The 27,515-nt window shown below is 45.4% G+C and overlaps 1 protein-coding gene across 1 annotated transcript; it reads right to left on the bottom strand.

Annotated features, from left to right (window-relative positions):
• Positions 1–4,711: 4,711 nt before the first annotated feature.
• Positions 4,712–27,515, bottom strand: LOC107380847 (transmembrane protein 47). Its single transcript, XM_015952217.3, has 3 exons — positions 27,143–27,515; positions 9,936–10,076; positions 4,712–5,093 (listed from the first exon to the last, which is right to left on the bottom strand). The coding sequence occupies exons 1-3, from the start codon at positions 27,369–27,371 to the stop codon at positions 4,915–4,917; spliced, it is 549 nt and encodes a 182-aa protein (XP_015807703.1). The 5' UTR covers positions 27,372–27,515; the 3' UTR covers positions 4,712–4,914.

A 27,515-nucleotide genomic window follows, 5' to 3' on the forward strand; every position in this document is an offset into this window, starting at 1 on the left:
GCCACAGAGTTCTGCACAAACTGGAGCCGTGCAACCGTGCACTGGGCCAGACCAGCATACAGAGCGTTGCAGTAGTCCAGCCGGGACAGGACGAAGGCATGCAACACAGACTCCAGATGAGCTCTGGACAGCAGAGGCCTGATCCTGGATAGTCTTTTCAGGTTAAAGAAACAGGACCTCACCACTGTATTTACATGAGTGTCAAGATTAAGTGCTGAGTCGATTTTAATCCCCAAATTACTGACCATTTTCTTTTCATAGGGTGTCAATGGGCCAAGGTCAATAACAGCACCAGAGCCATTTCTTCTGCCAGGACTAAGTATTATAACTTCCGTTTTGCTCTCATTTAGGTGTAAAAAATTAGAAGCCATCCAGCATTTTATGTCCTTCAAGCAATCCAGTAAAGGAGAAACAGATCTATCCTCCCCACGTTGAAGAGGGAGATAGATCTGGCAGTCATCAGCAAAGAAATGAAATTTCATATTATGCTGGCGAGGGAGGACTCCAAGAGGAAGCAAATAAACTGCAAATAGGAGAGGAGCAAGGACAGATCCCTGTGGCACACCCCAACGAAGTTTCACGCTGGGTGACGTTACCTCACCCATCTGAACACTAAATGTCCTGTCTTGAAGATAAGAGCGAAGCCATTGGAGGGCCTGCCCAGTTATCCCCACCCAATGCTGTAGTCGGTCCAGAAGGACTTTGTGGTCAACTGTATCAAAAGCTGCAGATAAGTCAAGCAATAGCAGAACAACATCATTGTCCATGTCACAGGCTAAAAACGTGTCATTAAAAACCATTAAAAGAGCAGATTCAGTGCTGTGACCTTTCCTGAACCCTGACTGAAAGGTTACCCATAAATCATTTGTGTCCAAAAAGGCAACCAATTGTGAATACACGACCTTCTCCAGCAGTTTGGAAAGAAAAGGGAGTTTTGAGATGGGCCTGTAATTAGCTAAGGTTGTCACATCCAGCCCCAGTTTTTTTAACATGGGATGAATAACAGCCTTCTTAAACGAGGACGGAACCATACCAGAAGTAAGACTGCCATTTATGATTGCCAACAGCAAAGGGCCTATCACTGGAAAGAGTTCTTTATAAATTCTAGGGGGCAGCACATCACAAGGAGAGCCAGAAGGTTTGAGCTGAGCGACCAGTTTTTCCAAGTCTGATAATGTAACAGTCTCAAATGTTTCCAGTGTAGCCTGGAGCGGCTCTGGGAGTAGAGAGTCAGATGGTGAGTTTGTAATGGCAGCTCAAATAGATGTAACCTTATCAACAAAAAAGTGAAGAAAGTCATTACAAGTCCCAACTGTGGGAGGCAAAGCGCTAGAATCAGAGAACTCAAGTAGCGAATTTACTACGGAGAAAAGAGTGCGTGGATCATGAGAATTTTTTTCCACGATATCAGCAAAGAACTTCACCCTTGCTTCCTTAAGAGTTTGCTGGTAGCTAAACAAAGATTCTCTGAATATCTCACGAGAGACTTGGAGTCTGTCTTTCTTCCATTTCCTTTCTGCCCTCCTACAGGATTGCCTGCAGGCCCGAACATCATCAGAGAGCCATGGTTCTGGCCTAGGCCTCTTCTTTCTAATCCTAAGAGGTGCAATTTTATCCAAAATGTTTTTACAAATACTGTCAAATTGGAGTGTAAGCTCCTCTGCATTAAGTGACATTGTGTGTAGCTCACTTCCTTCTGCACATAGGAGCTCACCAAGCTCAATAACCTTTGCTGCATTTAAAACACGACGGAATCTCACATGAGAGGAAGCCACAGCAGGCATGAAGGGCAAGTTAAAATCACATAAAATGGGCGAGTGATCAGAAAAAAACGGGCTCAGTATCTCTACACCAGCAACAGAGAGACCAATAGACATCACTAAATCCAAGGTGTGTCCCTGCGCATGAGTAGGACCCAGGACCCACTGTGACAGATTAAGGGAGCCCAACAGATGTAAAAAGTCTTTGGCGAATGGCTTATCAGGGCAACACACATGAATATTAAAATCACCAAGAATCAAAACATGATCATACTTTAGCATGTTTACAGACAGGAGGTCAGAGAAGTCCTTTAAAAAGTCCACATCAAATTTAGGAGGACGATATATCAACGCCACGAGCAACAGAGGAGGTGGGCCAAGTTCAAACAGGCACATTTCAAAGCTGGAAGGAGGATTTGATGGAATAAGCTGTTTACAGTTGAAGTGAGATTTATACACGACAACCAGTCCACCGCCTCTGCCAGAAGACCTCGGGACATTAAAACAGCTACAACCCACTGGTAGTAGTTCCAGTAAAGCACTCGAATCTAAAGGATTACCTGGATGACCGAGAAACTTCACCAGCGTGTAAGTTCTATAAACTGTGACACACTAAATCTGAAAACCCGCTGCTAAAGGTGCTAAAGTGGAACGGGTTTGGACGCCTGCTGGAGGCAGCCTCGCCTGTATCAGTGAGCCCCGGGGCATCTCCACCAGGGGGTGAATGTGTGTGACTGGGTGAGGTACCGTAGGGGTTCTAGGAGGCGCTATATCAAATACAGACCGTTAACCATTGAACAGCCGGTGTGAAGTGGCTCCGGGGTGTTGATGGTTGTGGGGACACCGGACCTGTACTCGATGTGAACGAGGCTTGACTGAGGGTTGGGATCAGACACGGCGGGCTAGTTAGAACAACAGACACAGTGAGTTCAGTGCTTTAATGTTCTAGTGTACAGAGACAAACACTGGCAGGTGAGATCTCTACAATGGCATCTAAAACATGCCGATACACATGCACATACACATCCCTGCAGGCGGCGTCTCTGCAGGTAAACAAGCCGAGCTTCTGCAGCCCATCAGATACCAGCAGCTACAGGAGCCACCGTGGTCCAGAAACCCAACATGGCATCAGGACAAGGACCTTTATCTGCTGGCTCAGGTGTTTCCTCCATTAATGTGTTAAGCCTGGTTTATACTTCTCTCTGAGCTCCACAATGGAGAGACGCCCACGGAGTGTCGGAAAGATTTTCACACACCAACTTGTGTTCAGGCAGCAGAGCGTTGCACAACAATTCCCCGCCAGGACAGCAGAGGGCGTAGCGCTGTTCTGTGGTGTCCTGCCACCATAACTCGTGTATCCGGTACACGATGGTGTATTTACTAAAGTGTTTATATGTTTCAGAAACTTTTTAACACAGACAAATCTGTCCTTCATCCTCCTCCACCTCTTCATGCGGTCGCCACCTCCAAACCCACGTTTCCCGACATTTCCGTCCACGTTTGCTCCGTATTTTGTACTCATACAGTCGCGGGGGAATAAACGTTCATATTGTCTGACTTTTTCTGCGATGCGTTCTTCTATCTGTTCTGGTCCAATGCTAATTATCTGTGTACTTTTCACCGGAGCCACAGCGGTGCTGGTGACGAATGTACAGGAAGTGGCGTCCTGACCAATCACAAGCTTGCGGCCTCCATCCCTTTCCATAGATATTGTTTTGGGCATGTCTCCGTCACCCTTTGAGCCCGTCGGAGAGCCCTTGTGCCGACGGCGTTGCGTGTCTCCGCGCTGACGTATAAACCAGGCTTTAGATGTTTAGGAACCAGGATGTTGTGACCAGAATTGGAACATGGAGATGAGATTCTGATGTGTTTTACTGAAGACAGAATTTAGTTATTACATGTCAAACTGCTTCTCTGGGGCTGGACCAAAGTTCATGGATTCTTCTGCTCTGATGGTAACAGGTCTGACGAGCAAAGGTCAGGTCGGGTCAGCTCAGTGTAGAACAAAACATGTCAGACTGAAACAGGAAGTAAGTGGTAAAAAGGAACGCCAGCTTGCTAGCCCTTAGAGTTTGGTCTGCAACCTGCGGCTCTGGAGCCACAAGGGGCCCCTTGGACCTTTTACAATGGCTCCTATTGAGTTCTAAATATAGAGATAATCAATAAAAGTGATGGTGTGAGCAGATTTAGAGGCTTGACATGTTTCTATTTAAAATGAAATGTAGCTGGACAACCGATTTCACCACAGAGACTTGAGCAGCGGGTCGTCTGACCTTCTGGGACTCTAGAAGAGACCTGAACTCAAGTAAAAACACATTCCTGTAACATTGTATGTAATGAAGCTATATTCAGACACGGACCTGGGGAGCAGCATAAACGGGTCTCTGGAAGCATGTGACAGTTCTGTTGTTAGGGTGGCTGGGGAGCCCAGCTCCGACTTTTGGATGACGGCTTCACCGTGAATACAAGACAAACCGAAGAGGCTGCTTCAACAGTTCTCTGTGGTGTGTGTGTGTGTGTGTGTGTGTGTGTGTTGTTTCTGGACTATGGAAACCTTCACCCCTCTGAGGCCCAGACGTCCTCCTTCAGCAGACATCATGAAGACAATCATGTCCCCAGAGACGTGTCCTTCACTCAGACTAAACCCAAACAGAGACGGAGACAAACTCCACGGACCGTTGGGGTCGTCCTGTCTCACACATCCGACCGTGGGTAATCAATCATGACTGCTGCATGTGCGCTCCCTGTGGGTTGCCGTGGTAACAGACAAGTGGGTCGATAAGAGAATATTGAGTGGGTGTCTTTATGCCGTCCCTCCCCTCACCTTCCCTTAGGATGGATTTGTCTTGTGAGGAGTTACGAGGCGGAACGGCAGCATCTGATCCGTTTCCTCGTCCTTCTGAAAGTTTAGGCAAAAATAGAAAAAGAACAACAACCTAAGACACAACTGAGATGATCCACGGATGGACATGAAGACGTCAGCTGCATGTGTAAAATAACACCAACCCCCCCAGTCTGGTTTCTGGTGAACAGAGCCAACAGCTGGACGTGTCACATGATGCAAGATGTTTCCAGCGGTTCTCCATCGGTGTCTCTACCAGTCCTAGGGTTATGTTTCCCAGCACCACCAGTTTGTGGCTGGTTCAGACCAGAATCAGTAGTACTCCTCATAGTTCCTGGGGTTGAGACAGTAGAGGACACCCCCACCAAAGGCAAAGATGGTTCCGCCCCAGGCCAGGCCGTAGCCCCAGTTGAACTCGTGGTAGATCCTCAGGTTGATGCTCTCGATGAACTTGATGGGGTAGAGGACCAAGCTGCAGGCCTGGAGGACAACTGGAGAACATGGACATGGTCACCACATGGCATAAAGTCTAGAAATCAACAAAAACATAAAGTTGTTCTAAAGTGGCCGTCCTGCCAGAAGCTCCAGCAGTTTCAACACATCTGCTGTTCCTGAACAGCCTCAGATAGGAGAAATGTAGATAGGTTCTGACTGGATGGAAGTGCTAACTGCTAGTCAAGATTAAAAAAACTATTAATGATCCTGGTTTACCCATCTGATTCAGTCCTCCCAGGGTTAGCTCGTTTTGTCACTAATTTACTCTTAAAATGAACCTCAACAACTGGAATCCAGGTTTAAGGTAGATTAATGTTAACCAGTTAACCTGTTTGTGATTAGTTTTTAATCCAGTCAAACACAACCCTTGGGTTATGGTTAGGGTTATTTTTTCCTGTTTTAAGGCTAAAACACTGTTTTTCCGCGGCAGTCAGTTCGCTGCTTCTGTGCCTGACTGCCTCCCAGCTCCAGACTGTCGGACCACTTCCTTTCAAACACAGAGGTCATCTCTAATGACTCCGGCAGGGCCGTTATGTTTGCTAACGCATAAACAGGAACTGCGTCTTTAGATTTACAGTCGCAGCTTTTCTCAGCTTCAGTGACAATTCAATGACTAAAAGTCAGCAAAAAGTCGTATGATGGAGACAAAATTAGAGCATTAGTGCAATCTTTTTCCACATACACAATAATGAAAAATGAGTGACAGGCCCCGCCCCCTTTTCAATGCTAGAGTTCACCATAGAATCATCATTTAGAGATTAAACAGGAAGCTGGGTTTCTGTTTGAACTGCTGTTTTGGCATATTACAATCACTGATGGTTACCATGGTGACATAACTGGTGTAATCTGTTCTAATCTAACGTAACAGACTATTCTGTTACTTTAGCTGCTGCTGGTTTATAACTCGTGTTAGCTAACATGTAAAGTGATGTGAAAATGAAGCCAGCTCTCTCTGAAGCAGATGTTCATTATTTATGACCCTGCTGATCTAACCACGTTACGACAGAAGCACATCTGCAACACACACACACACACACACACACACACACACACACACAGACATGCGCACACACACACACACATACACAGACAGACACGTACACGCATACACACACACACACACACACACACACACACACACAGAGACACATACACACACACACACACACACACACACGTACACAGACAGACACGTACACACACACACACACACGTACACAGACAGACACGTACACACACACACACACACACACACACACACACACACACACACACACACACAGACATGTACACACAAACACACACACACACATACACACACACACACATACACACACACACACACACACAGACACGTACACACAAACACGCACACACACACACACAGACACGTACACACACATGTCCAACACACACACACACATACACATACACACACACACACACACACACACACACATACACATACACACACACAGACACACACACACACACACACACACACACACACACACACACTCACACATGGTGTAGTGCAGCCTACTGCTTGGTGTCAACAGTCTGCTGGTAGAGCGGCTCTGCTGTGTACAACAGCAGCCCCTCAGTATCAGCGGCGTGGCTGTAGGTCAGCTGTCATTGTTGACGCATCTGATCAAAGTCAGCTCTCCAGCCCTGCTGCAAGACGTCAACAAACAGAAAACCTGGAAAAGGCCAGAAGAGTTTCGACCCTGCAGGAGCACGGAGTGGATCAGGTGGAAGATCACCATGAGCTGCTTTCAGCTCCTATCTGCAGTAATCATCAGTCTGAGCTCCGAGCGGGTGGACGGAGAAATGGGCCAAACCCTGAAGAGATCTATTGATTCAGCCAGTTTCACTGGGACGGGTCTGCTTTTACTAACGGTAAACGCTTCAAAAAGTAAAAAACAAACAAACAAACAAAAACCTGTTTGTGTTCCTTTTCATGACCATGAACATTCAGTGATGGCTGAAGGAAAGACTCAAACGGACTTAAAGCAGTCCGAGTGTGCATGACAGCGAGGTGGATAATGGGTCTCAGTCATCAGGGATGCAGTTTCAGCAGAGGAACAGAATAAATGAGAGGAACAAAAGAAGCAGGCAGCATTTCTGCTCTGCATGCATGAGAACAGCCCCACAAGTTCAGGGCAGGAACAAAAATACACCCAACTCTTCCTGAAGACCTGCTGCTGGCTCCCTGATCAATTCTGTGACTTCTTTGTTTTGTACGCTCATCATTTAACCTGTGAAGCATTTTCTATGTTTGTCCCTCATTAGTGTGAAAAAGCAAAGAGACGTTGTTTTTACTTCCCCAAGCACTCCTTTAACCAGTAAAACAAAGCATCTACCACTGTCAGCAGACCCAGCGTGGTTCTACAGCTTCTTCTGATCCTGCAGCAAGGCCACCTGGACCTGCAGAAGGAACCAGGTCTGACTACTTCTCTGAACATGAAGTGGAAATGTAAAATGTTGCTGGCTGCTGTTTAGGCACCTCCAATGTCACTCTCAGTATTACCTCCTGATGGGGTCCTTGTACCAAGGTGCATTACATACCTTACCTGTGCAATGCTTGTATCAGACGATGCATGTTATGTATTCTTTCACTATGTTGCTTTAAACAGATTGTTTAACATGTTAATGTAATTGTTGATCATATTGATGCATAACCAGCAGATGTCCTTCATAATGACGATTAGAGTGCCATCATCTTCTCGTTTTGTTGTTTCTAAATGATGCTAAACTATGATGGTTTGGTGTGACCATCTTGTTGGATGTTCCTGGTCAATGTTCTAGATCAGAGGTGCAATCAACCGAATGATTGTGAGACATGATTAATATCTTCTGCAGACGCAACAACAAAACAGAAAGGTAGACCGCTTTGAAATGGTTACTAGCTGAAAAAGGGTGACCATAAAAGTCTAGACCTACCAACAGTGGATGAAGGTGCTAATGACAGAGGAAGGGTCAGTGGTGCCTCTAAAGGACTGAAGACTGGACCTTCAAACCGAAGTGAAAGGCTGTGAGGACAGGAAGAGGTTCTGTGTAACAGACACATACCTGGTGCAAGAGCTCCAACTGAACCTCAAGGCAATAACAGCCAGTGGAGTAGGTGTGTTGCATACCCTAACCCCGAGTCTACCTAAACGCTGCTGAAGACCAAGTCTACTTCTTCATGAAAACTAGTTCTGGGATGGAAAGATCTTCAGGATGTTTATTTTTCAGATGGAGAACGCTGATGGTTCCAGAGAGGATCGGTCCTGCTGCTATGGAGACCAGCTGGGACTAACGAAGCTGATGTAACTCGGGAGTAGAGAGGTGGAAACACGAGGTCCTCTGCTTGCTGTAGATGTTCTGTTGCAGATCTCCATCACTGATGCTGAGGCTTTAGCCTTTCGCAGCAGCAATGATACACTCCAGTAGAAATCTGGGTTCAGAGCACCAAACAGAGTTTGGCCTTTTCAGACAGACCTCTGTTCACTTCAGCCTGAGTAAAAACTCTGGCTGTTGCTATGGCAACACACTTGGTTGCCTCATTGTGACTCTTGTTCAGGTTCAGACATCTAATAGGAGTAATGAAAGAGGACTGTTCTACCACGGCAGCGCCCTCATTTGAACCAGGTGTAAAAGTAAAGAAGAAGCAAATCACACTGTCAGCTTTGCCTAATCAGTTAAATTAACTCTGAACAGTCCAGTTTCTGCCTGAGCTACAGTCTCACCTAACCTCTTAGCTCCCTAGAGTCACGGCTCATCCAGTCACGCCGGACGACTCAGGGCTCCCACGCCTACCTCAACCACCTGCTTCTGAACAGTAAAGCCATGCCCCCATTTTCCTTTCAGGCTGGTGTTGGCGTTCCTACATTATGTCACACCCTGTCCTGTCTCCCTGTCTAGTTCAGCTCTGTGTCTCGTTAATTACTCCCACCTGCCTCTTGTTTCCCAATCACCTTAGCTCCCGGTCTTCCTGTATTTAAACCCCGTCTGTTTTGTGTCCTGTGTCGAGTCATTGTTTCATTGTCCTGCGTGTTCATTATTAAATCCTTGTTTTAAATATACCTGACTGCCTGCCTGCCTCCTTCCTCACCTGCGTTTGGATCCTGCCTCCGCTCCACTCACCAGCACATGTGTGACACATTACCTGTGTCAGACGTTTCCCATCGCTAGCACTTCTAAAACTGGGTCAGACAGTGTGAGAACATGACTAATAAGCAAAGTCCCATTAGAAGTCATCACACATCGGCGAATCTCCGCGTTTCACCCAGCAGGAGCGGCGAGCTGCATGGCTGCACTCTGGAACTGTTTGGTGGAAATTGAGATGCTGAATGCTACGAGTGAAAGGGAGGCACAGTTTACTCCCGGCTTCACTAAAGTTATTTCATATCAAAATAAGAAAATAATCAAATTGACTGCCTTGGAGAACTCTGGTGTTAACCCAGTTTTAGTCGCTTCTTCATCTCCTCAGAGGTTTTCTCTGCTTGATGCTGATGAGCTGACCCTTCTCACACAGACTATCATCTTTCCACCACCAGGTGTGTCGTTCCACCTGGGTGTTCTAGAAATGAGAAGCAGCTCGTTGATGGGGATGAATAACTTGTTACAGGTTAAATGCAGTATTTATCCAATAAAAGGCTCCTCCTAGTTCAATCCAAGTGGAGACTTTTGTTTTTTCAGCATTCTGAAATGAAACATTTCTTGTTAAAAATGATGATATTCTTATTATTTCAGCAACAAGTGTCCGCCCATTTCACCCTGAACCATAAAGATAGGGTTTTCAGTGTGTGTGTGTGTGTGTGTGTGTGTGTGTGTGTGTGTGTGTGCGTGCTGACCTGCAGCAAAGAGCATAAGGGCAACGGGAGCGTAGAACCGTCGCCTCGTGCCGATGCACACTGCAACCAGAGCAACCAGGAATGACATCAGTACTAGGGCTCCACCCCCTAGCAACAGAGCTAACGTAACAACCTGCCAGTCTGGAGAGGGAAGGTGGGGGGGGGGGGAGAAAGTAATGACATTTAGTTCAAAAGACCAACAAACAGGTAAGCAGTGTAGGAATGACTGCAACATATCAGATTAACACGGCACATAAAACTCTTGTTAGCAAAAAGAAAAAATTAACAAGCACCTTCCTGCGGTAAGGCGTTTTGCATCACTTCCTGTTTTCAGTGTTGCGCTCCGTGTAGCTGTTCGGTGTTTGTGGCTCACTAACATTGATTACAGTTATTGTAGCACATAAGCATGCTAAAACACATTTTCCCTTGTTCCACCTAGCTTTTAGGGAACCATTTGAGTTTGCATGCAGTTTATTGGGTGTTGAACGGGTTGCTCGTCCAGTTAGCTTAGCCTCAGCACGGCTATGGCTACTTCTGTCTCTGCTTCTCTGTCTCCTATCTCTTGCTCTCTGTGTCAGATGTTTAGTTACTCCTCTACCTCCTTTAGTGATAATGGTACGTGTAATAAAAGTAGCATTTTGTATAGAGGCAAGGGGGTCGGAATTGGAGGCCCGGCTGAACAGCGCCGTAGCTACTTAACTAGCGTGGCGCTAATCAAGATGTTTGACCAAACTGGCCCATGCATTGTAGATTTTATTAATTTATCCCTACAATTTGGCTCTGTACCATCTGTTTTCAAACATGCAGTTATTGAACCTGTCCTTAAAAAAAACAAGTTTGGACTCATCTCAGCCTAAAAATTATAGACCCATTTCTAAATGACCCTTTATCTCTAAAATATTGTAAAAGGTTGTGGCAGATCAACTGATTATTTTTCTGTACCTACACAACTGTTTTGATAAATTCCAGTCTGGTTTTCGTAAAAAGCATTCAACAGAAACAGCTTTGCTTAAAGTTTCCAGTGATATCATGATGGCTGCAGAAAACGGCGAATTAACAGTGTTAGTATTATTAGATCTTTCTGCAGCTTTTCACACTGTTGATCACAGCACCTTAATTAAAAGACTTGGTGACTCACTGGGGATCTCTGGAACTGTTCTAAACTGGTTTAGATCGTACCTTTCTAACAGAAGTTGCAGTGTCTGTAGAAACCAAATCATGTCAGATTCTACCCATCTGTTCTGTGGGGTACCCCAAGGCTCTGTTTTGGGTCCACAGTTGTTTCTACTGTACATACACCCTCTTGGACAGATAATTGATTCTTTTCATAATGTCTCTTATCACCTATATGCAGAGGATATTCAGCTGTACTGCTCCTTTAAGGATTCTGAGATCTATAAACTGTCTGAATTACCAGAGTCTATCAGCTATCACCAGCTGGCTAGAAGATAACTTCCTTCAGTTAAACTCTGAAAAGACTGAATGTCTGATCATTGCCCCTGAGAGAATGGTTCCCCTGATTAGTCTAAAACTTGGTCATTTATCCTCTGCTGTCAAGACAAACTTAAGGAATTTGGGTGTTTTTGACCAATCAATGTCTCTTGAAGGCCACTCAAAAACGTTGGTCCTAAACTGTTTTTATCACTTAATATCTCCAAACTGTGAAGGTTGGTGTCAAAGCATCAAATTGAAATGGTTCTCCAGGCCTTTATCTCCTCCCGTCTAGATTTCTGCAACACACTTTTCACATGTTTTAACAAAAAAGCCCTTGATCACCTTCAGTTGGTCCAGAACTCTGCAGCGAGGCTCCTAACTGGAGCAAACAGAAGAGCACACATCACTCCTATTCTAATGTCTCTGCACTGGTTACCCATTAACTTTAGAATCCTGACTATAACGTTCAATGCTCTACATGGTCAAGCTACTCCCTATATTACTGAACTGTTAAAGTCTTATGCTCCAATCCGAGCCCTCAGGTCACCCCACCAGAACCTTCTAGAAGTTCCAAAGACCAGATATAAAAGTCGAGGTGATCGCTCCTTCCAGACTATTGCACCCTGACTTTGGAATGATCTTCCTTTATCCTTACGTAGCATTGACAGTCTGGACACTTTTAAAAAACAGGACTGTCTGGAGGTTTCTTCCTGTTAAAAGGGAGTTTTCCTCTCCACTGTCGCTGCATGCTTGCTTAGTATGAGGATTGCTGTAAAGACTCTGACACTAGTCAGTGACTCGATGCAACCTGCTGGGTTCCTTACATAGGAAACGTTTTACTGATTGGCTTAATGACCAGGGGTCTCATTTATCAAACATTGCGTAGAATCCTTACTAAAACCGTACTTAAGCACAGCAAAAAAAAAGTACTTACGCCAAGTAGGTTTGTGATCTATCAAACATGGAGTACGCACAGCTGCACGCAATCTCCGCTTCATAAATCAGAAAGTATCTAGAAAGGTTCTCAGCTGCTTTTTAGTCACATCCTGCCCTCACCATGCCCACTTACTCAGAGAAAGCTTTATTGCCATTAATAGTCAATGCAAAGTGATTTATGGATCTCATGCATATATGTTGCAGTGTTCCGCCAATGACATGGTGACCGTAGATCAAGACAGATCAAGGAAGCGCTATTTCACAGATGCAGAAATTGAGGTACTTGTGGGTGAGGTGGAGAAATGAAGGGAAGTACTTTTGCAAAACAAATAATAGAAAATCCATGGTGTGGCACAGCGTTGCTGAAGCTGCCAATGCTGTGAGTTCTTCAGAGAGATCTGTGGCAGATATAAAAAAAATGGCCCCATCAGGATTCGATCCCCAGACTCCGGGGTGAAAGTCACACACGCTAACCAGTCAGCCAAACAGAAATCTTCCTTGTTTAAGTAGCCAGGGCGCATGATCAATTGGGTCACAGTAACAGGACACACACACTGTCACAGACGCATGACATTCTGTCTCAATCTGTCCCCCTGCTGATATTCTGCATTCCGTATTCTGCGCTTCAGGCTGTGTGTGTGTGTGCGCGCGCGTGTGTGTGTGTGCGTGTGGGCGTCTTGTTCTGTGTGAAAACGAAGCAGTACAAGTGATAATTGTACCCTTCTCAGCAGCAGCACTGCAGGTGCTCTCCATGTCCAAAATGTGCGTAAGCCAGGTCCTTAGTCAACTTAAAGTTGAACACATTTTTCCGCTAAGTTTTGTTTCATAAATCCTAAAGTTTGTGCGTAAGCAAGCTTGATAAATGAGACACCTGACCTGTATTGTTTACTGTGTGAAGGTCCTTGAGACGACTCTGGTCCTGATCTGGCGCTTGACAAATAAACTTGAATTGAACTGAACAACATAATTTGTTTATTATGATGACAAAATTAATTATTTAGCTGTGCTGCTCAGTGGTTCATTTTGTTCAATTGATTTTCAACAGGTGACAGATCTGGACTACATTGAGACCAGTTCAAGCTAGTCTCAGACCTTTGACTTGAAGCCCTGAGTCAAGTCCTAAACTCTGAATTCAAACTTTTAATTCCATTACAGTGTAACAATAAATAAATACTTTAAATCAGATTAATTCATTAGTTGTGCTATTTGACAGAACATTTTGTGTCAGATATGGTGTTTGGGTTAGGGCAGGGGTCGGCAACCCGTGGCTCTGGAGCCGCATGCGGCTCTTCCATCCATCTGATGCGGCTCTCTGCTTGTAAAATAATTAATGAATATTTAAATAAAATGCATTTTATTTCACTGCATTCATTTTTATCTGTAACCTATGCCAACACTAAATGTAAAGATTGTCTGTGTAAACCTTAACAGGTCACCTGCTTGTGTGTAATCAGACGTCTCTATAGGAGCTTTCTGAGCTGAAGAGGATGTGAGATTCTGGACTTTTCCTCAGACAGGCTCATGGATGCGTCACCACATTGGAGACAGGAACAAGCGCTATTCAGCCAAAGTTTCATCATCAGGGACATTTTCTTGGTGACAAGTCTCTCTAAGAGACAGGGTTTGGAGAGCACTCGCTTCAGTGGGAGGAATCTTCCCGCATGTCTCTGGTTCTGCGACGCGCTCCAAGCCCCTGATCTACACATCGGCTGAGTAAATCTTCAGCTCGCTGTGCACCTTACGTACGCGCTGACAGCGAGCTGCGCTGAGCTCAGTGTCCAGCTGAGATGTTCTGATGGGAATCTTTTCTTGATTGATGTAGCTACCTATGCGATGTGCGTAATGATAAAAATGTCAGCGCATCTGCAGGCTTGAGGTTTCTCCGTCAAAATAAACAATCAAATTTGGGAAATATCCAGTCATTGTGAACTCTGCCATTTAACCGTTTTGCCTTCTTATGAAGATTGTTGCAAACAGGAACATTAAACAGGATTAACACCAGAGCCATGTGCACTGAGCTGTTATCTCTATCACTGTAAATGAGGGAAAAAAACAAATTGATCGAATCTTTTTCTTATCTTTTCAGCATTGTTTCATTTAAAGTTTCGTTCAGTACAAAGTTTACTTACAACAGTCCAATGAGAGACAGAGCCTGGATTTGTATTCTGAACATGTTTTAAAAGGAGATGTGTGTGTCGCGTCAAAAAGCAACACCTGCTCAGTAAAACCACTAACAGGGCGATAAATATCAAATTATTATAGACACAGATGGGCTACAACTTCTGGATCAATTTTATACAAATGTTTTATTAATTATCTTCTGTTGAAAGATAACTTTGAGGTAAATGAGCGAACGGTATTGGTTGCTGTCACCTGTTGTGATTGGTTAAGGCAGCTCTCAGAGGTTTTAGGGCGGGCCCAAGTGCAAGTGAGTAGGCTCCTCCCACAACATCGTGGTTGCTGCGGCTCCCAGTGCTTTCTTTATTGTGGGAAACGGGTAATGATGGCTCTTTAATGGGAAAAGGTTCCCGACCCCTGGGTTAGGGAAAGTAACAAGCCACCAAATTCAATTCCAAGTTTAATCTCTAGTCTTTTGTGATTTTTTAATCAAGTCCAAAGTCATGAAAACAGCCACTTGAATCCAAGTGTGTTACTAAAGTCCATGCTTTTGATGCGTACACCTGGTTTTGCTTCCTCCCTGGGACCTCTACTGGTATAATGACCAACCTGTTCAGGGCCTCTGGTTTTATGGGGACCAAAGGAAGATCCTTATGCAGGCAGGTGAGTTTAGGTCAGGGTTAAGCTGAACAAATGAACAGAAGCCAATGCAACACGCTGAGAAAGCCAACCAGGTTTGTTGGTACAAATATACAATTATTTATTTATTTAGATGTCCATTCTTCTTTTCTGCTTTTAGAGAAAATGATTTTATTATTTACCAAAGTGAAAATCTTGAGAATGATCTTAGAAAATAAGCAGAACAGCAACTTGGTAGTCTGTTATTTACCACACCCAAGTGTGTTTATCTAGGAATAATAAACAGTCAATCATGAGAAGAGAGGCAGTGCAGAGAAATAATGGAACAGAAGCTACTGGAATATGAAAGTCAACTGGATTAGAAAGTAATGAAATAAAAGTGCAACAAAAAGGAGAAAAGGGCAGTGGGAACATCAGTGGAGAAGGAAAGGTGAGATGATGAGTGATAAAGAGTGATGCATGGTCATAAAAGCAACCTCGTCCTGCAAGGACAGAGAGAAAACGCTCCAAAAGAAGGAAGAGAAAAGGACCAGCACAAGGAGACTGGCGGAGGTGTGGAGAGGGAGTCAGGAACGCTGAAGCAGAACGTGAAGTTTATGAAGAAGGAAGCAGTAAGTGTCCCTGAGCTGACAAACAACCTCGGCTAAAAAGCTTTCCTGGCTAGTTATCAAAAATCTGTCCACATCTATATACAAGGAGCACCTGGGGTCGAAGGACGATGCAGACAGCGAGTCACGTGTTTACACGTCCTCACGGTCACAATAAGAGTGGAAACGTTAGAGTACAAAAGAGCACCTATTCTGCAGAAATTGTCCCTACTGTTTTCCACCATTAGGTCCGCTGAGCAACAATAAAGTCACGGTAACATTCAACTGCATTAAAACACAGAAGAAGAAGAAGAAGAAGTAGAAGAAGGACATAACCACCACATGTCAGTTACACGTTTCTAATGGCAACTGGAGGTTTGGAAAAACATATTTTACAAGTTTTTAATTGATTGTCAGTTATTCATTCATGCTAGCACACTTGCACACACACTTCAGCTAGCTAGCTCTTTTTGTATTTGCATTGACACTAGTCAGTGACTCGATGCAACCTGCTGGGTTCCTTATATAGGAAACCTTTTACTGACAGGCTTAATGACCTGACCTGCATTGAGATGTTTACTGTGTGAAGGTCCATGAGACGACTCTGGTCGTGGTTTGGCGCTTTATAAATAAACTGGACTGAAATAAGGTGAATGTTTTTCAGATGAAAAGCAAAAATCTCCAAGCTGGATTATTCCAGAATTCTTGTTTTTAACCTCTTTAACCTCCTCAAACCTCATCTAAGTTTCCACCTGCATCAGAAGGAGGTGGTGTCTGAGGGAACGCACACTATTACACGTTCTAGATGATGGTTTGTCTAAATTTGTAAATAACCAGTTTTATAAAAGATAATTTACTTCCTGAACTCTTCAGTTAAAGCTCTGACCAGTTAGGCCAACTGGTCAGTAGCATAAGGAACCATCCTTTTCTTTGCAAAACTCCATCAGAGAAACAACTCTTCAGACGTGGCCAGCAGACCCGGGCTGTATCTCACCGGCCAGTTGTGCCAATTCAAAGGAAGCTACGACCTTTGGCATTCATGAAGCCAACTCCTCCCGGCAGCAAGCCTACTAAACTTCCTAGCCAGCTGGACATACCGAGAACTCCCATCACGAGGGCGAACGTAGTCTCTCACCTGGAGTCAGGATGGCTTTATTATTCATTTGATTACTTGTTAAACCTCATTAAACATTCAGCTCATCTTATTTTACATCCCAGTTGTCTAATACACTTAATTAGGTTTCTTTTAACACATTTAACTCAGCTTGTATAATCATTTATTCTACATTATCCTAGTAGTACAAATACAGTAATAAACAGCTTTTTATAAACTATAAAGTGTTGTTTCATCATTCATCGAGCATTAAAGGCTCAATAATAATGAATATCAATATTTTTATGGAATATTACATTTTATTGAATATCTTTCTATTTGAAGCCGCTAAAAGTGTTGTATTGTGAGATGTGGCTGGACCTCACATGTACTGGGTTAGGTAATAACTGATAATGAAATCTTCATTAGCTCATCAGTAGATTTGTTTGCTGTATTTAAATATGAAATAAACAGTTATTTTGATTCATCATTACTGTAAAGCAATCACGTCTTATTAGACTCACTGTGATTGTGGCTCATCTAAATCCTGGTATAAACAGAATGTGATTCTTGTATTAAAGTATGAAGTCCTGTCTTCTGTGAGTCTTGTGACCAGCAGCACAGATTAACAGGAGAGGATTTTGTTGTGACACTCCCCCAGACGGACAAGGATACAGACGGTTATAAGCAGAGCCTGTTTTGGTCTGGAGAAGCACACAGCTCAAGCAAAGTGAAGATGGCTGTGGACAAGGTCTTGACCTTTGGCCTTCCTAAAGGTTGGTTTATGCTTGACGCGTCCGCGAGGTCTGCACTGCTCCGCGCGGCAAAATTGCGTCATTTTAACAACCACGCCTGTCCACCGCGCCTACGCACGGCCCAAAATTTCCACAACGCGCACCTAGGAAATTTTCTAACCACATGGACAGTCGCACGTGGAAAAACATGGCGGATCGGCAAGAACTAGTATGGCAGAGGTTCGTAAATACAGACATTTGTATGATTCAGCTCTCAGAGATCACCGTGATCAACATGTTGTTAATAATTCTTGGAGAGAAATAGCTCGCACTGTCGGAAAAGACGAGGACGCTGTTAAAAATGCTGAAATGCCGTGTTGTAAACAGTAATTTCTACTTCTACTATGGTGTAGTGTTGGATGCATGCCGTAGAGCTCCATGCTGCCCCATTCAGTTTGGGAGAATATTGGCTCACCGCAGAGACAAGCCACATGAACCATAAATGCCGCAAGTTGTGAAGCGTGTTCCATCCGCGAGCCGCATCACCAAGCGGAAAGTGAATGCGTCAAGCATAAACCAAGCTTAACGCTACATAGGTGAGGGATCAGGCACAGAGCAGCCCAAAGAGTCCTTGTGCATGGAAACAGTGTTGCCTCGTCCGGACGCGGCTCACTGGGGCCCCCCTCTGGAGACAGGCCTGGAGGTGGGCCGGCCGGGTTTTTCCCCATGGAGCCCGGCCGGGCTCAGCCCGAAGAGGAAGCATGAGTCCCCCTTCCCACAGGCTCATCACTTGTGGGAGGGGCCAAAGAGGTTGGGCACAGTGTGTGACGGGTGGTGGCCGAGAGCAGGGACCTTGGCGGTCTGATCCTCGGCTACAGAAGCTGGCTCTTGGAACGTGTCAACAATCGAATCCAGAACATAGTCCATGCATTTAGAAAATATCCATCTACCTCTGGGTTAAGTAGGGGCTTGTCATGACACTTTACGAGCCTCTCTGATGTACAGTCTACAGATAAATGACCATATTTAGAAGTCTGGATAGAGCCAGATTTATCCTTCGTTCTATTTTGTTTTACGCCGTCCCTTCTGAACTCCTCATGTATACGAATGCCTTCACGGTACCCACTGACAGCTAGACGTAAGCTCCACTGGCTGATTTTCATTTTTACTCATTGTGATTTTCCATTTTATGTGGAGGTGTTGCTACTTCCTGTCATCCCTGAGTTTTACATCCTGTCTAATGACCGTCTGTCCGCGGTGGGGAGACATGCCTTTTGTGTTAAAGCTCCTAGTGACCGGAATAAGTTACCTACTCATGTGAGACGTAGTTTGGTTATTTCACAGCTGCTTTTATCAACACTTCATTCCTATTTGGGATTGTTTTGCTGCCACTGCCTAAGTTATATTTGGTGCTGATCTGTTTGTTTAGTTTCTTCTACCCATTTGGCTCTTTATTTTATGAAAATGACTGTTTTAGTGTTATTTTCCTATTTTTGTACAAAAGGAAGTCTGTTTGTGTTTACTGGAACCGTCTAAGTTCTAATATTACCTGTAATCCCCTTAGTTACAAATACTGGTGAACCACAGTTTAGCAGGATGTTTGTTTTATTATTTGTTTGTTTGTAATCATAAATTTTGGAGTATTTAATGACTTATTAGCTACTTTGTTGTTGAGTTTGAGGACTCATTCCAAAACGAGAGGTTACAACTCAAGTAGTTTACATCTTCATAAAACACAAGTTAAAGAAATAAACAAACAGGGCTGCCAGAGGTTTACTCCCTCTGTGAGAGTGATGGAAAAGTGACATCCTGTAACGGAAAAGTACCGCGTTCAGGAAGCTCCTAAAAATGCGTCAACACCATCGACATATAAATATTGGACAATGGGTTTCCATAGGCTCCAATAACACAGTTTTGAGGCTAAATGGGAGGTGGCCACCACCGCCATTTTGACCGTGTCACAGGTTCCGTCAAGCCCAGACAATTCCACAAAAGGGAAGAGAGGTGGAGCTGAGGGTGTGGCTGTAAGGCTGGGATCAACTGACGACACCTGGTCGAACTAGCTACAAGTAACCTGAAGCTAGCCCAAAGCTAACTCGGAGGTGGGAGCTAAGCTAACGGAGGTAGCAACCTAGCTACAACCGGAGTTAACTGTGCACAACACCAGAGCTTCTGAGTCAGAGATACGCTGGGCTGACCGCTGGGTAAAACCGGGTGGAACACAGAGGTATCCCGAAAGCTGCTGAAAGCCGGCAGCCCGCGCAGCAGACAGAAGCCGCGATCAGACAGAGATGCGCCAAGCTGCGTTCCCAGCTTAGACATCTCATGGGGCTTAAAGGAGATGTACAGTTGGATGTCATCTGCATAAAGATGGTAGGAGATTCCTTTGAAGGAGCTCAGGATGTGCTGAAGAGGAAGCAGATAGAGGAGGAAGAGCAGAGGCCCCAGCACAGAACCTTGTGGGACACCATGGGTAAGGGAGGTGGTGGGGGACCTAAACTTGGAAACGGCCACTGATAGGTATTTTCTGTATTTGATGTACCTTTTTGAGGCCTAAAGAACGTTGCAGGACATAAGTATTTGTTTAAACGAAAGGTCATCGATCTTCTTTGATCACATTTTAGAGTGGTGAAGAAAGGCCTCTGATCACCCAACTTCCTCAGACGAGATGAAGGTCCAAACAATATGTGTCGATTAAGTTACCGGTCAGCTGAGGAGTTGTGTGTGTATTTTGACTGTGTAGTTCCTCTGTAAATGATTCCTCTGTAAGCCTGCTGTGCTGTTATCTCTGGAATATGGTTTCCTAGGAGAAGATTCTGTAACTCTGAAACTCAAGGAAGGCCCGCCCTCCATCCCATTGTTCAATAAAAATCTCTGTTGAGCTGAGAGGGGTGGGGGAGACGTTGGAAACAGCTCCGGAGGGAGTTGTGCATCGCCTCCTCTCCACTCTTTATGAGACAGTGTAAAATGAACTCCTCTTTGTATTTGGTGTGTTTATTTCAGGTAAAGGGTTATGGAAAATACAAATTGCCCAACAGCCACAGAAAAGGAGCGCTCAGAAAGATAGAGGAGAACCACTCCAGAGCAGTTCCTGATGGGACAACCCAGTCTCTCAGCCTCTCCAGTAGCAGGTGATGGTCAACAGTGTCAAAAGCTGCAGTCAGGTCGAGCAAGACCAGAACAGAACAGTCCCCTGGATCACTGTGAGTCAGAAGGTCATTAGAGACCCTAAGAAGAGCTGTTTCAGTAGAATGAGCTCTACGAAAACCTGACTGTAAGCAATCATAGATGTTATGTTTATCAAGAGCAGCTGTGAGTTGTTTAGCCACAACCTTTTCCCAGATCTTGGAGATGAACGGAAGTTTAGAGATGGGTCTGAAGCTGCTATGGAGAGAGGGGTCGAGACTCGGTTTTTTAAGAAGCGGGTGGATTACAGCATTCTTAAAGTAAGCTGGGACCTGGCCAGAAACCAGAGAAGCATTAATTATAGAGAGCACGCTGGGACCGATGGACTGAAAAGCACTTTTAAACAAAGATGAGGGTAAGATGTCGAGGGGGCATGCAGAGGTCTTCATAGAGTTAACTAGTTTGGTTAACTCAGGCACAGAAACTGGAGCAAAGCTATCTAGGATGATGGGCCTGGTTGGAGTCGGGAGAGGCGGCGATAAGGCTGAAGGAGAGATGCTAGATCTAAACTTACTGACTTTGTCCACAAAGAAAGACAGAAAGTTCTCACAGTCTGTAACAGAGTGGATGGAGGCTGTAGGAGAGGCAGGAGAGACGATGCTGCTGATGGTGGTAAACAGCACCTTGGGGTTCCCTTTGCTCTGGGACACCAGGTTGGAGAAATAGGAAACCCTTGCATCTCTGACTGCAGAGTTAAAGGATGACAGAAGAACCTTTAGGTGCAGCAGATGGACGTGGAGATGGGTTTTCTTCTACAAACGCTCAATTTTTCTGCATTGGCGCTTTAGGCTGCAAAGGCTGTCATTAAACCAGGGAGTAGGGTTCACTGCAGGAACTGATCTGGTTCTGACAGGACAGATGTTGTCCAGAATGGAGAGGCAGTGTTTGTTAAACTGAGAAGTTAAGGAATCTGGGTCGTTATCAGAAGAACAGGGTGGATCAAAAGCAGCAGAAAAATTGCTAGCTGTGCTCTCATTAAGAAAACGAGAACTAACCATACGGCGAGCAGGAGGTGGGGACGCAGAAACTGACAAGTTAAAGAAAATGCAGTGGTGATCTGAAATATAAACGTTCTCAGGACAAACACTGTCAGCATTTATACTCAGGGTTAAAACAAGGTCTAGAGCATGCCCCCTGGTGTGTGTGGGACCAGAAACATGCTGGGTAAAGCTGAAGGAGTCCAAAAGGCTGGAGAAATTCATGGCAAAGTGATCAGTGGGATCATCAACGTGGATGTTAAAGTCACCCACAATCACCAGTCTGGACAGCTTCACAGTGAAGGATAGAAAGTCACTAAACTCCTGAAGGAAAGAACTGTTTGGACCAGGTGGACGATAGACCACAGCACAGTAGAAGGGGTCCTTACGCCCAACTTTAATCAGCTGCATTTCAAAGGAAGCTAAGTGACCAAAGGTTGTAGAGCTACATGGAAGATGGTCTCTGAAAACAATAGCTAGGCCTCCACCACGACCAGAACCCCGGGGCTGGCTAAGAAAAGAATAACCACTCGGGCAAAGTTCAATCAGATCAGAATAATCAGATGTTTGCTGCCAAACTTCAGTCAGAAACTGAAAATCCAGGTTTTTAGAGAGAACTAAATCACTGAGCAGGAAGGACTTATTGTTAACAGAGCGGGTATTTAACAGAGCCATGCTGAGTGAGGTGGAGGAATCAGAAACTACAGAAACAGCTAGAGTTAGTGGATGTAAATTAGCAGGGTTAGATCCACAGTGTTTATAAAAACCACTTATGGAGGGAACAGGAGGAGAAACCACTGAGGAATGAGGATAAACCAACCTTAAAAAACTTGAACGGATGAACCGCGTCGCAACGCGGCCTGGCGGGAATGCGGAAGTGGCGCTCAGGTCACCAAACAAAGGACAAGAAGCTAGAAGATCGCGCCGATGTTTACTAGATAAACCACGCTTTAAGAGAAGTCTTATTCTCACCTGGATTCCTGCTCGTTTACCTCTTTTCCTCTGACGTTTTCCCGGGACCGGATAAACATTGCTGGAGGCGCGCTGGTTGGGATCGTCGTTAGGATGCACCGATCAGGTTTTTTGCTGCCGATCACCGATACCGATATCAAAGAATGCTGATCACCGATACCGATCACGTGGATTGGCCAGAAATTTTCTACATTATAATGAGTGCTACAAACTACATAATCTGGGAATAAAGGAAATGTAACCTAATCTAAAATGGTCTGTAATAAGGTTGTCCTGGTGTGAAAATTTAACCTCACGGTTATTGTGACCGGATAAACATAGCTGGAGGCACGATGGTTGGAATCGTCGTTTGGCTCCGGGCCAGTGCGCCACTCAGATAAACAAACAGGGAGGTACGTCCTCAGTGCATCTTGGGCGATCGTGAATGAACAGAAGGACAAAAGAGTCTGGCGATCATAGGAGATGGTAGCAGTGGCACTACTGAAGAGGATCGCAGACAGGAGCAAGGTGGAAAAGAGGAGGTTAGTGGAGAAAAGTTGGAAAAAGTGGCCGTGACTGCGGCTAAGCCAAGCACAGGCGCCATCTTGTTACCGACCGAAAGCGGAAAAAGAGTGAGGTGAGTTTTCATTAGTCCCTGCAGAAATAAAACACCTGGAGCAGCAACACTCGTCTGTGTGAGCATGGCCTTCAGAAGGAGGAGAAAATGACCAGTAAAATGCTTACAATCATCATGCTAGATGAGCAGCCTCCTGTGATGGATGACACTGGCCTCTGCTCACTGGGAGCTGCTCTGGATGATAAATAAATATAAATCAGTTAAATCTCACAACAAAGTTTATCTTTTTAACTCAGTTTAATGAATGAGCTCTAAAGATAATCTTATCAGATGATCCTACCATGTGTGGTGTGTTATAGGTGCTCTGCTCTAATCATAAATCCAGGCTTTCCAACACGTTGGATTGTCTTGTTCTGAGACTGAGGTCAAACACGCATGCTGCCTGTTGAAAGTGGCATGCCGCCAATCAGAGAGCCAGAACTGAGGAGTGCAGCATGCTTGCCTTTGGCCATGAGTGTTAACATCAAAGTCGTGTTTGATCTTCTGACATTTCCTGACTGAGCAGGCCATGTTGGTGTGAGTCATCATTTCTTGTGTTGAGTGTTGTTTTTGCTGTGTGAAAACACGCTTTAGGACCAAACCGGTTTATCCCTAAGTTTTTTGCCATGTTTGGGGTCTGGGGTTAGCCTGTAGCTAGCATCTTCTGCCAGTATTTTGTTGTTCTGGACCAGTAAGAAGTTGGTGTTAACGTAGTGTTGTGGAAATTTTATGTCTATTATTTCTTGATCATTGATTCAATCAAGTGAATGTAATATGTATTACTCTATGCCTCTTTGCATGCTCACTTATTTAGACACACCCACACAAGCCACTCACACACACATACACTCTTGACTTCCCACACACGCACGCACACACACACACACACACACAACATATATATATATCTCTCTCTCACTCCCATTTCTTTCTTATCTTTTTGGTTAAATAAAGTCTGTGACCAGATGTTCGGGGCATTTTGCCTCGTGCATAAGCCACAGTTATAACTGGTTGACTTGTCTCATTGTCTCCTTTTCTCTTCGACTACAGGAAATGGGTTATTGATAAACATATTGATAAAATCCCTAACACATAGCAACAACTTGGCCCAGTGTTGGTGCTTCAGCCACCAGGCACCACCTTCTGGCGCATTCACATGGGGATTGGCCCGGCCCAGCCCTGGTAGGTTCATCTGGGTATTCGGTGTGATTTCCACGGTCAGCTGACCTGCTCCCCGGCGGTCACCTTACTGCTGAGCCAGCCCAACACACCCACTACCGACTGACTGACTGGCTGAAATTCTCGCCTACCTGTAGGGGGAGCCTCTGACTGGCCGGTTAAATCAGCCAGCAGCGGCTTCCCCTATCAGCGATTCCTTATCAGTTTGGATGCGGTGGAGTAAACATCTCCTCTGACTGCTGCATGGAACCACCGCTCCACAGCGCGAGGACAGACTGCTGTGAGGAGCACAAGGCAGTCTCAGTGAGAGAGAGAGTAGGAAGCTGTGTGCTTCCTGTCAGAGACTCCAAAAGCAACACTGCTAATGGCCGCCTTGTTTACTGACTTAAGGAGGACACCAAGGACTTCTTTCCTCATCTTTTGCCCCTCCCACATGCTCAGAGACATCAGTGTTCCTGACAAGGCTGTGTGAAGAAAATGTGGCTGCACGGGGGCGGGCCGACCCAACCCGGTCTGGGCTCACCCAGATGTGAAAGTGGCTTTGGAGGCCGGGATACCCTGTATCCCAACATTCCTAAGGGTGGTAGAACTGAGCCAGCTGTCTGATAAAGGGGAACGCTTCTTTTCCCTTATCCACCCTGTAGATCAGACTAGAACGTTGATGAGAACCCGAGGTTAAAGATTCTAATTTTCTCTGTTTGGACCCGAACAGTAAACAGAACCAGAAAGATGCAGGAATTACTGAATTCACTTTACAGTTTGCTACAGTAAAACACTCAGTTTGGACATGAAGAACATTAAAAATGTGTAAATTTGATGGCATATTTAGGATTCGCTGTTCCTGGACATATTAATGGTGCGATCACCACAAAGTTGGGTTCAGACATCTAGAAACTCTTTAAAAGGTTTATTTATCAGACCTTGGTATAAAGTGTTAGGTAACCCTAAACAGAAAGTCAACCAGTCTGCCTCAGAGCAGCACGCTACATCACATCCTGGTTCAGCTGCTACAAATAGAACCCACGTCTCTGGAGGGATCTCTGAGATGGAGATGCAGACGGGAGAGGAGGGCATGTTAGAGATGTGACTATGGAGGGGGGTAACAATGAGAAAATTATACCAATGGAAACGTAACAATAGAGGAGCAACGGGGGACTAGGGGAGGGAGAATGAGATAAACACCAAACAACTAAACAATGGCGGAAGCAAGCCGAGAGTGGAGACCGAAGCCTGAGTGGATCGATACGGCTGAGAGGGAAACATGAGACCGACTGAGAAGGAGGCAAATATCCCAGGATGTCTGTCTTGGTGGCTGATCCGACCTGAGAGGCAGCCAGGTCACTGACATCTGCTTCAAGGCAAAATGCCTCCAGTGAGATAATTTCATCTAGAGTTTTCCAAACGTTCCCAACACCAGAACCAGTTTGTGATCTGATGGGTTAGGGGTGGGGGGTGTGGGGTGTGGGGGGTGGGGGGTAAACAAAAGTGTGACATCACTCCAAACCAGAATGAAAAAGATCACCCAATAAAACAAGCCCACATAGATGGACCCGTGAGAAGGGCTTCATGTTTAAGGTGTATTTAAGCACACACACACACACACACACACACACACACACACACACACACACGCACGCACGCACGCACGCACGCACACATGCACACACACACGCGCACACATGAACACGCGCGCACACACACAAAAGACTGAATGTCTGATCGTTGCCCCAAGAGCATGTTTCCCCTGTGTGCATGTATGTGTGTGTGTATGTTTGTGTGTGTGCATGTGTGCGTGCATGTGTGGGAGTGTGCGTGCAAGTGTGTGTGTGCATGCGTGCGTTCATGTGTATGCGTGTGTGTGTGTGTGCGTGTGTGTGTGTGTGTGTGCCAGTAAGAGGCTACATTTTGAGCTGACCTATTTCTGGACATTCTCCTAAGCCCACATAAAAATTTCATGTCTGTGTTGTCCTGTCTCCCTCACACACACACACACACACACACACACACACACACACACACACACACACACACACACACACACACACACACACACACACACACACACACACACACACACACACACACACACGCATGAGTAATGAGGCTCAAGTACACAGCGCCCCAGAGAGTTACTGTTTCTGGACCATAAATAACCTGACAGCTGATCTAATTATTTATTACATCTGGTCTCTGATTGGCTGAAACACCTTTAGATCTGATGACACCTCAAAGGTAGAGATGAGTGACTGTTGTGTTTTTATTAAGCAGAGAAAGGGTAGAACAGGAATCATCACGAATGATATCAGCTGGTCCAAACCCAGTAAGATGATGGAGCAGCTGAACGTTCAGGTAACGCTACGTTTATGATGACTGAGAAATCCACCTGTCTGAGGAGCCCTAACCCTACAGGTAACCTCTGACCTCAGGTAAAAACTCACCAGCAGGAGCCTTTATGTGAAGACACGATGATATTTATTATTGGATCCCTTCACTTTTATTAGAATGATTAATGCTTCAGACCTGTCTAAACACGGGAGTCTCTGTTTATTTATTCATCATCTATCTACAGACCATGATGGGTCACCACCGTGTCTCCACTTGCCTCAGAATCAGGTGGACAGGTAGGCCTACAGCATTTACTCATGTTAGACGTAGAAATAACATAAATAACCTGCTTATTTCCTACAGGTGGAGCTCCATCACCAGTGAAGACACTGAAGTCAGACTGGGACCCAGAACCAGGTGATCCGGACTTACCTGAGCCCAGCGTGCTGCTGCACTGCCAGCTGTCCAGGCTCGCGGGCTTCCAGCAGGACTCCCACAGGGACAGGTGGTATTGGTCGTCGGCAGTGACCCACGCCGGACTCATCACGGAGCCCACGTCCAGGCAGAGTGCCAGGAAGACGCACAGCAGCCCGACCACCTTCAGCGGGGTCAGCGGGGAGGCGCGCGCTGCCTCGTCCGTCTCGGTGACAGCGGAGGACATGGCGGGGGTTCGGAGGGCTCAGAATCCGGCCGGAGAACGCATTTGACGGACAGAAGAGGAGAGGAAGGAGACCGGGTTGGGAGCTGGTGAGGCAGCCGCTCTGGTGCGCGCTGGACGGACGCTGCGCCAGTGGGCACCGCTGCT

The sequence above is a fragment of the Nothobranchius furzeri genome, chromosome 14 (assembly GCF_043380555.1).
Source record: "Nothobranchius furzeri strain GRZ-AD chromosome 14, NfurGRZ-RIMD1, whole genome shotgun sequence".
Taxonomy (NCBI): domain Eukaryota; kingdom Metazoa; phylum Chordata; class Actinopteri; order Cyprinodontiformes; family Nothobranchiidae; genus Nothobranchius; species Nothobranchius furzeri.

Excerpts from the sequence above, each read along its gene's own strand:
- LOC107380847 (XM_015952217.3), bottom strand. The coding sequence starts at position 27,371 with ATGTCCTCCGCTGTCACCGAGACGGACGAGGCAGCGCGCGCCTCCCCG. Across the intron at positions 10,077-27,142 it reads CAGCAGCACGCTGGGCTCAG|ACTGGCAGGTTGTTACGTTA; the intron begins GTAAGTCCGGAT and ends TTCCCTCTCCAG. Across the intron at positions 5,094-9,935 it reads CCTTATGCTCTTTGCTGCAG|TTGTCCTCCAGGCCTGCAGC; the intron begins GTCAGCACGCAC and ends CATGTTCTCCAG.